Here is a 10,758-nt window from a genome sequence, read left to right on the forward strand (position 1 = left end):
TCCACCTGAATATAAGACAGTTTTCTACTGTGACCAAAAATTCGCACCAGAATTGGTGCGACCAGAGAGGTTGTGAAGTCTGATCTTCAGAGATATTCAAAACTTGACTAGACACACTCCCAGGCAAGCAGCTGTAGGTGGTCCTTCTTGAACAGGAGTGTTGGACAAGATGACTTACAGAGGTCACTTCCAACCTAAATCTTTGCTGCTCTTCAGCAAAGGCAGTTGAGGGGCACCCAGACAGGCACCATGAAACCCAGGTTAACAAATGTAGGGATTCTGTGTGTAAGGATGGGAGAGGCACCAGACTGGCATCCAGTCTTGGACATCCAGTGTTTTTAGTTTTCTTTGCACTGTCCTTATTTAATTTATGCAGGTTTATTTTTCCTAACCAGAGCAGTGTGTGTATAATATGTAAGCTGGAGCTGCTAGTACCATCTGTTTGTGCTATTCTGTTTTTCCCCTGACATTTATGACTACTGAGGCTACTGGTAGTGGATTGCTGGGTGCCTGTGTGCTGAGTTTGCATGGGTAATTCAGGTACCCTTGTCTGAAAAACTGGCTCACAATAGTTCTGTATTTGTACAAAATCTATAGCAGCTCCAGGGGTTCCTATTATACTAATTGAAGGTCACAAGAAACAGAGTTTAAACACTGGTCGGTATTTAGGGCTTACCTATGTGTTCATTATAACCATTTTTAGAAAATTGCAGACTCAGTTTTGAATGCTAGGAGCTTCTCTTCTCCAAACCTCTCTCTCCAAGGGAGGTACTAGGGTATCTCAATTTTTTATGTCCTAGCAGTAGTGTTGTCACCCTCAGTTTTTGTAAAATCTCTCTAAACTTCTTTGTCATTTATCAAATCACATTTCTGAGGACAACTACTGCACTTCTTGATGTAGACCTCATTTTTCAGAAGATCAAAGTGAATAAAACAGGATAAGGAAACAAAAGACATAGAATAGTCTTAAGGGAAGGCATAACATTAGCAGCAGTTAAGCAAATATGAGTAATGTAATGTTCATAGGAAGTACACGACATTTAATTCTAGTTATACTAACAGGAAATGAAATAAACAGAAATTGTAAAAAGTGAGAAGATTCATAAGTAAGAAACTAGAAAAGGCTTTTCATGGACATAGATCAAAAACATTTTAAGCTGCAAAACAACCAGTACATATGATTGTTCCCTTAAATGAACTAACAGAACTTTGCAGCAGTGGTAGATATATGTGTTTGTTCTCCATAGGTCAAGAGAATTTAATATTAAAAATATTTACTAAGCTCCTGTAGATGAAGACAATTCCATGGCTCCTAATAAGGCAGGGAAGAAAGGATCTTCCTCAGGCTGTTGTTCTCATGCACACACATTGAACATAAGTCATACACAGCCTCCTTTGAAACTTAGTCCCTACACAGGGCAAATCAGGCAAGATTGTCTTACCTAATAAGCTGACTGCTCTGGTGGTTTTTCTTACACTTTTTTCTTAGTTATTTTCTTTCTTGTTCATTCTCGTGGTCTTTACACATTTTGTATAGATGTAACACATGAACTGTGCTTGTGCTATCAGAATTGCATTGTTCCTGAACTATTTGCTGATAGTGTACATCTAAAATTTTCCATTAGAGAGAGAGCCCATTTCCTCTGGGGCAGGTTCCTTGACCTTCTCTGGTTTCCAGCCTATGCATGGAAGCCAATATGCTTTGTGGTGTGCTTTGCTCTTTTCCTCAGACTATCTCTGGATACATCAGTTCCACGGCCCATACAAAGCTTTGCATGTATTTTCTGTCTTCATTGCTAAAAGGGCTGGCCCCTGAATTTTTTTTTCTTCTGATTCTTATAACTTTGAAATACTGAGTAACACTGGTTCTTTGGTATTCTATATTATTTATACCATAGTTATGTCTGAGTGCCAAAGTGGCACTGAAATACAATGTACAAAGTGCTACACAAGACCCAGAAAGCAAAGACCATCTTTGTTCTGAACAAGTAACACATGAAAAAACTGAAGAATATTGGCTATTTTTTGACTAGAAATTAAATCATCATATCAAAAATTGTAAAAGTGTAATTGATTTTATAGGATTGGTTATTAAATGGTAGCCGCCATACTTTTGTGAGTGATAGGAAAGCCCTATTTTATTTTTGTTTGTTTTTTTAAGTATGGCTCCCTTGCACTTCCATCCTTCTGCATCTTTTTACACCACCCAGTTGAAAAGTTAGCCAATTCAGTAAGACAGTCACTGATTAACATCCAGAGGTATCTAGAACCCAATGAAAAAGTGTCACTGCTACAGCTCTGTAAGCATGGTGATACGAGTTCACAGAAGAGACAAAATGAAACTTGTGGGCTCAAGGGTTTTCCAGCAACATTAGAAGTTTCAGAGATGTTGAACATTGTTGATTTTCATATGAAAAGCCATTACAGACTGGCTGCATGACCCATTTATTCCGTTTAGAGGAAAACTGTTGACCAAGGAGTACCACACCTTCAGGAACTCAAGGTAGTTTTGCATTCTGACTGTATTGGTTTCAAACAAGATCCTCTTCTAGGAACAAACTAGCAGTAAGAGGCTAATCTGCTGTCCACACACCATGTGTGCTGAGGTTCAGTGCACCTCATCTGGGAAGCCTGACCAGCATTTAGAGTGTTTAAATACAAACCACAGTCCAAATGAGGACTAAAATGCACATAAGGCTTCAGGCCACCATCATCTCCACTTTCCAAAAGCCTAAGATAACCTCCTCTTGTTGGTTCTTTTTGTCCCTGAGCCCCATTAGCATTTCAGTGCTGGTGAATGTGATGTGTAGGTGGTTCTGTGGAAAAATGCATTTCCCAGAGCTGTTACAAGTGGGATCCTTGAAGCTGGATGTGAACCAAGTTTGGCCTGGAGGCTGCACGTGTGCTTGTCTGTGTAAATGGTCAGTGGGATCAAGGCTGAGGTGAGTTCATTACCCAGCTTGTCTCACCTTTCTTCCTCCCAGAGCTGACACATGTCCAGGCACAGGCATGCTGGTGGCACCATAGAGGGACGAACAGCTCTGCTGCTGATCTGACAGATCGTGGTCACTTTGAGTCATTGCAGTTTAAACCACTTTCTCTGATCTGTTTAAAGTCTTCTGTGTTTCTTTTGAAACATAAAAGGAGTAAAAAACTCTGTCCTTTATGAATATTTCAAGGGCTTGCTTTTACTTCCAAAAAAAAATCAAGGTATCAAGGAAATATTTTGCTTATCCAAAACCTGCTTTCTTTGTCTTCTTGCACATACATCAGCCAGTTCCAAGATCTTGACATTTGAGTTAAAACCATCCTTGGCTTAACAGCCTCACATTGTTGGGGTTACTTCATGATTTCCAAATCTATCCTTGCAGTGATGTTCTTGCATGTCTGGAGTGGTACCTGAGAAACTTGCAGCATTTGGCTGTCTTGGAAACAGGCCAGAGACACAGATTGCCCAATCTTTGTTCCACCACCTTTGTAGAAGAGCGGTCATCTGATTCTATGGTTTTACTGTTACCACCTCTGTGATGGGTATGCTGGGGTCCTGCACATTATTTCCCAGTGCCTGTGGCTCTCAGTGAGCTTTTAGAGTGACTTGATAGCCAAGGATGCCCTAGTCCTCCCACAGAGCCCTCCCTGGAGTCCTCCCTTTCACACTAAACAACCTACTGCTCCTACTGGGACAAAGTACCCTGGAAAAAGACTACAGAATTTAAAATAGACAGGAAACACCTTTGCTATTAAATGCTATACCCTGGAAAAAATGCTCTTCTAAAAAACTGAACAGGGAAGTTTTAAATGCTGTGCAGTCCAGCTTCCTTATAGATAACAGATTTTCTAATCTTTTCAGGGTAAATTAGGAAAGATTTTTTTTTCCTCTCTGGGACATTACCTTTCAGAAAAGTGCTGCCACAAGGTTTTGTGGAAAAATAAAAAAACCCCCCAAACATGCATTTAGCATACTTTGTTACAAAACTAAACTAACGCTCAACTACCTTTTCCTCACTTGACCACTACTTAAATGAAAGAAGACTTCTCACATGATAGGGAAGTTCTTCTTTCTTGGAAACCTTGACCCTGCTGCCAGTAAATATGGAGATATCGTTTAGAAAAACGTCACAGATGATTGTGGTCAAATTTGTTGAAAGTGGAGCAAGATGTATAAAAAAGCACAGCAAAAATACCGATCAGCCACCACATGAGCAATAGGTTATCTACGTGAGCATCTCGGGGAAGAAGCTACTTTGAGGGTTAACAAAATTAGGTTAACCTCTGTCATCTAACCAGTCTGGCTGCATCACACATGCTACTGTGACTGTAGAGGCTCGAAGATCTGGGAGCGAAGATGAAAGTATGTTCTATTTTCAGATCTGGGCATTTTTTATTTCTGCTTTGTCTTTTTGCCGTGGAAGGCAAAAAGTCACCTACAGGAAAACATACCTGCCGAAAAGGACTCCTCTCCCAGCTGACAGAGAACCTGTATATCAAGGCAACTAGTTTAAAATCATCTGTTCCTGTAAGTTGATCCCACTAGTTGAAAAAGTTTATTTTATTTATAGATGCTTCTTTATTAGTTTAATTACTGAGCTTCTGGAAACTTTAATAAGTTGAATGTTCTCTATGGTCCTTAGAGATAGGGTAATGCAGCTACTCCTTTTGTAAAGATGGGAAAAAATGATGCATAGAAGACGCATAGAGAGGTTGGATGAGTTTGCCATGAAAAAAATTTGTAGTTAGCCTAGGATTGGAACACAGATTTACTGAGTCCTCGTCCTACATCTGAAGATGATGAAGAAGATTAATATTATTATTACAGAATTTTGTACAAACCAGACTTGATATTGTGTCCCTTCCTCTGCTTGGATTAATTAATACTAGCACATTATATTTTACAGAAGGATCTCATCAAGACCACAAGACTGCTTAAAAAGACTACAAAAATGATGTTTATGGTAAGATTTACACTACTGGTTTTCTATTTTCTTTAATTTACCTTTGGTCAATAGAAACAGGAATATGTGATCAAAAGCAATGACAGCTGATGTAAAAATCACTTGTGTTTAATTGGGAAAGACATTTATGAAAGCCATCTTCTTAATAAAGTCTTCTGCTTAGAGGAAGAGTGTTATTTCTGTTGCATAGAGAGGGGTATTCCCCTGGGACATGAAGGGACAGTTGATCATGGTATGGGGGAAAATAGGTGGATTTGGAAAGCCTGCCTGGAGGCACTTCTTTCTAGGCAGCTGGAGTCATGATGTGCCAGGGAAGTTGGGGTGAGGGTGCTTGTTGGTCAGGGAGGAGTGTGCTTGTGGTAGCACTCACTCCTCCTGTGAGCTCTGGCTGCATGTGAGCCTCCTAGCAACATCTTCAGGCACCAGCCCTCACAGGAGGGCCAGAGCCACTGCCACTGTCCCGCAGCTGAGGCACCTTCTGTTGAGGGTGTGCAGTACCATGGATAGCCTGAGGATGCTGCAGGAAGTTGAGACACCCAAGGAGCTGCTTTGAGCTTAGACCTCTGCAGGTGCACTGCAAGAGGGATGTCAGAGTTCCCAGTGCAATTCAGCATGGGAGTGAGAAACAAACCTTGGGTGTGTAATTGTAAGTGACTGGAAGTGTGTGAGATATTATAGTTTTCTTCACGCAGAGATGTAGTCAGCAGGGGCAACTGAGTTGGTTTATCTTTAAGATAAAGTATAGCATATACCTTAAGTATAGACCTGTTGGCCTTTGATGTCCCTTGGATTTCACCAATTACCTTGGGAGTGAAGGCTCCTCACTTGGCTGTGGGACCCACAAACAGACATTCACATTTGAGTGGCGTAATTTGCAGCTTCATTACCCTCCTGATGGGAATCTCACACCTGATACTTCATTCCATTGCCTAAAAATAGTCATATAGTCATTTGAAATACGTTTAGGTGTCCAGGAGAACCCACAGGTCAGGCAGATATGACACAGAGTTGACAGGATGACTGGTCGTTTCTGGGGCAGCAATTGGGGATGGGCCGGACACCCTACAGCATATCAAATGTCATGGGACACTGATGTGGAGGAATGGAAAAATGACACCCACAATGACCCAGATGATCTGACTTAACTCCTCAATTTATCTTCCATTTATTCTTTGTGTATTAAGTACATTCGTTGCTGTCACTTCTGCTCATGTGTAGCCAATACTCCTGGCCTGCCAGCACAGTACCCTCCTGCTATTCCTTCAGAAAGCACAGAGTTACATTCAGCTGTGTAAAACAGAAGGAAGAAGGTCAGTGGGATACTAAAGTTCACAAAAATGGTTTCATTGATTGCTTTCTAAACATGCATGCTTTTTATGAGGATGAAATTTCAGGCCAAAGTTGACTTATGAGGTTTTCATTCGTCAAATCATTACTTGATTTGTTTTCAGACAAACTGCAGTGTTCGAGATCAGCTCCTCTCCTTCTATGTGAAAAATGTCTTCTGTCGTCTTGAGGTAGGAAGTGACAAGTTGTACTTTATTAGTGCCTTCCAGGTCCTGCAAGCAAACATGGATGCCTGTGTGAGTATATTCCTGAGAGCTAAGCTAACTTTGTCTGTCTGAAAAGTTAGGGAAGGGCTCCATCTCAGTTTTTCAGCAGATGGAGAGGGAGAGGGTGATTCAGAGTCATGGTGTGTCCCATGCTACAGGGGACCTAACTTGACGAGGGCTTCCCCACTGGGCCCAGGAAGTTTAACACCATTCATTCTCTCCCAGAGTGATCCTGTGGGGAGTGTGCAAGGTGGTGCAGATCCCATGGAGACAAGCCACTTCCCTACTGATGATATCACCTTGTGCTGCCCTCTCATCACCAAAACTGCAAAGAGACAGGGTGATCACAGGGAGAAATGTTGCTCCTAGAGTTGCTGTAATGTAACAGTGGTAATGCTTTCCTTCTTCAACAGCATACCCTCTGCATGTATGTAATCTTTACACACATGTCACATCTGCTCCTCCATACTGAATTTTGAAAGAACTGGTGGCGTCTCATCAGTAAGCAGGCACCACAATTATGAAGCACACGGGAGCAGATCCCATGTGTCAGCTGTGCTCACGGTTAGAGCAAGTTGTCAGAGTGATGCTGACCACTGGTGAAATGTCTCCATGTACCCCAGAGAAGAGGCACTTTTACCAACTCTGCCTTAGTAACAACAGGATAGCAGTTAGAGCACACTTTTGCCTGTGCAAATATACTTGCCAACATACCAGGCAGGATGCTAAGATGATGCCATCATCTTCTTGGCAATTTCTCATCTAATTTTTAAGGGTGTATCTAAACAAACAGCAACAGGGTGTATCTTAATATCCTGTTGATATTTTTTTTTTCTCTCCTAAACCTGCAGTCCTCACAAATCACAGTCCCAGAAAGTGGAGCCTGACTTAGGGTGAAATATAGCTGTGAATATCCAGGCAAACAACTATAGTGATTTGAAAAAGTGAGAGCAGGATGGCAAGTCAATGAATGAACTAATTAAATTAATTGAAACTTTGTCTAATCTGAACTGCATAGTAGCATGAAAGAGAAGGACAGTGGTTCTACATGCACAAAAATATTTGCAATGCAAAAACAAACAGCTTCAGAGATTGCTTTGCAGAGTTATAGGTCAGAACTCGACTGGGATATTTGCATAATGTAAAAAGATTCAAATCTCAATGGGAGAAAACTCCACCAGCTTTCAGGTTCTGTATTTAAAACCATGTTAAACAGTTGCAATTTACAGCCATTATTCACAGCAGTCTGCTGTGATCATACTGCTGTGTTTATTTGTTTCTGTCAAAATTTCAGATAATGCTATAATTCCAGAACTCCATAACATAATTTCAGATGGTATAATATGCTTTATAGACATTTCATTCTGTCTGGAAAAGCAATCATATTCTATACAAGTGTCAGTACACACTGAGGAGTTTAGACTGTCAACTGTGACTGAATTCAGAATATCCAGTGACTGTGGCTTGCTGGATAGCTTAGTAATGCACTTGTTTCTGTGCTGTATGGAGACAAAATGCTGCAGATTTCTCTGCACTCCTGCATTCTTTTTCATAATTAGTGCCAGTGTTTTACCCAAAAGAAGTCTAAGTATAACAATTTACATTTTTGGGTCTTACAAAGTGCTGCTAAGGGAGATAAGACTTTCCCTAGAAGACAAACAACAGTTCTTTGAGAAATGGTATCTTGTCATGATTTTCTAGGAGACACCTCGTTTCTGGAAACTAACATTTTTTGAAATGTTTGTGTTAATTCAAACCCAGCAATACAAAATCATGTGAAAGAATAATAGAAATTGTGAATAGAGGGAAGTAATGGATCCCTTGCTAATAGCAAACTCGAGATTTCTTCATCACATTATTCCTTAGTAAATTAACACTCATTCATCCGTGTACATAAGCTCTTCAGTTGTTATTATCTAGCTGAGCTATAAGATGTTTATCAGAAAGGATTTCCACCATGACAACATACTTACCTAATTGATTTGTTACCTTTCAAGAATAAAGTTGTCTGTACAACTAAGGGAAACAGTGATACCTTTATATATGTATTTGCCCTATATTGTCTCACAAACTCGGGCTGTAATTCAGCCAGCTAGAGGCATGTGTGCTACCTGAAAGTCCTAACAATATTTGCCTGCCAACCACTTTCAAAGACATTATACTACAACATTATGATTCTCACCCTACCAGTGCTTGGTTTTGTCCAAACAAGGAGGCATTAATATTTTCCAATTATACAGGGGCCCAAGTTCAGTTTTTTAGAAATACGTAAGTTTGAAAACCTCTAAACTAATTTTCTGCAGTAAAGTCAGACTTTTTCATTTAGACTATGACTGCAAGGTAAAAGGAGCAGACATTTTTCCTTGGGTACTTGGAGCATCCACCTGGAGCACCACTGACCTCTTTACTTGCTCAAGTGCCCTGGTCAGCATTGCTGACAGCAGTGTGAAGTTGCTTCTGAGGTTGGACTTATGTTCTTATATCAGCAGCAGATTGTGGAAGTGTTTTCTCATATTTGAATGGAGTGAAGAAGGACAATATATTCCTTGCAGAACTTTTAATATTTCTCTATCATTTTAGGCAGAGCTTGTAGACCTCAAGCTGACTTTGAGTATTGTTTGCAATACTCAGACTTGCTGGCTAGCTCATTTAGTTACTTTCAGCATATGCAGGAAGATAAGAGTTTGTAATGTGTATCATCACTAAAGCCAACATACTCATTTAAGGTCAGTTCTGCTACCAAATTATATTTTGTGGAAATCTGCATCATACAAGATGGAGATAATTAAAAAAAAAAAGGGTCCAAGTCAAAAAGAAATGCCCTGGTTAGAAGATTTTAAAACATTTATTTTATTTACACTCTCTTTTAAAGATTTGCTTTTTTTCCCCACTTTCATAATGTGAGGTGACTTTGGGAAGCACAAAAGGTAACCTGAAAATGTTTGTACTCCTTTTTAAAGTACTGTGTGTACAATACAAAAGAACTAATCATTCATTTCAGTGGAGTAATTTCCTTACACCAGTTGAGGTGAGGACCTTTATCTTTTCCCTTTTCAAACATGGTTACCCTTGTCTGTAGATTGGAAAACATCAGATTTTTCCATTTTTTTTTCCTCTGAAAGAATGTATCTTTCCCTTTGAAAACCCAGGTAGATAAGGATCAGCAAGCCATGTTGCTCAGAAAGCTTAGTCTGGCAGCTCAAATAAAACACCAGCTGGAACAGCTTTGGATGGCCAGTGCTGAGCTGCTAGAGATAAATGGTGAGGAGAGAACTAAGCCCTCCAGCCTGTAGTTAGTCAGACAGTGGACAAACAGGCAGGGCAACAGAGAAAACATAAATTAACTTTATAAACGTTTGAAGGTCTTGCAGAAATGTGCAAAATTGCTCCCTGTACTTTGCAACGGCCTTTGATCCTTAGCCTTGCCTTCTCTCAGGTTAAGAGGTTCTGAGGGTTTAGAGTTAAAGGGCCTTGAGTCTTAGAGCTAGGCTACAATGTGAAAAAGGTGTAATGGCAACTTAAACGAAGATTCCTGTATAGATAGAAAGTGCTTAATAAGAAAACTTAGAGGTACTCATAGTACCAATTTTGTGTGTTGTGAAGTCAACTTGGCAGGAAGCATGCAGGTAAAAGAACATGTTTGAAGTATTGGGAGATGCTGAAATGATGCTGAGATCACACATTTTACTGGTGGCCCTACAGTGCCACACTGTGGGCTGGACTCTTCCTCATCACTATGTCTTTATATCAGCATCTTTGGGCTTTTTTTGTCCTTCAGCTTCCGTGTGCTCCATCCACAAGGTTAACTTCTGCAGTCAAGAAATTAAAGAGAATGTTTCTCAAGGTAAGAGCAGGAGGTGCTGGCTCCCCACTGCATTGTTCAAGGGCTGTAGATAGTTTCTTTCTAATGCCTTGGTCTTCTCAACAGCTTGGAGATAAGGGAATCTACAAGGCCATCCATGAGCTGGACATTCTCCTTCCCTGGATTCAGGCCTACATACAAACCATCATATGAAGAATGAGGATGTGACAAGCAACGTGCTGCTTCTGTGCTAAGAACAGATCAATACCCAAAAGGCCTGAAAATGAACTGAGAGCTGGATGTACAATGTGTCTGGCAGTAATTCTGTCCCATGGAAGGACACCCTCTGTAACACAGCAGCATAAAGAGGGGTTCTCATAAGCTTTCGCAGTTAGCCTGGCACAGCAGCTTTGCCTGTTCTGCCTCTGGAGCAGTTACAGCAGCCTGCTGC

The 10,758-nt window shown here is 40.5% G+C and overlaps 1 protein-coding gene across 1 annotated transcript; it reads left to right on the forward strand.

Annotated features, from left to right (window-relative positions):
- The first annotated feature begins 4,345 nt into the window (after nt 1–4,345).
- On the forward strand, nt 4,346–10,520 carry IL26 (interleukin 26). The gene is made up of 5 exons (XM_048301100.1): nt 4,346–4,516; nt 4,896–4,952; nt 6,404–6,535; nt 10,284–10,349; nt 10,434–10,520. The coding sequence occupies exons 1-5, from the start codon at nt 4,346–4,348 to the stop codon at nt 10,518–10,520; spliced, it is 513 nt and encodes a 170-aa protein (XP_048157057.1).
- The last annotated feature ends 238 nt before the right edge of the window (nt 10,521–10,758 follow it).

This window comes from Corvus hawaiiensis, chromosome 4, assembly GCF_020740725.1.
Source record: "Corvus hawaiiensis isolate bCorHaw1 chromosome 4, bCorHaw1.pri.cur, whole genome shotgun sequence".
Classification (NCBI taxonomy): Eukaryota; Metazoa; Chordata; class Aves; order Passeriformes; family Corvidae; genus Corvus; species Corvus hawaiiensis.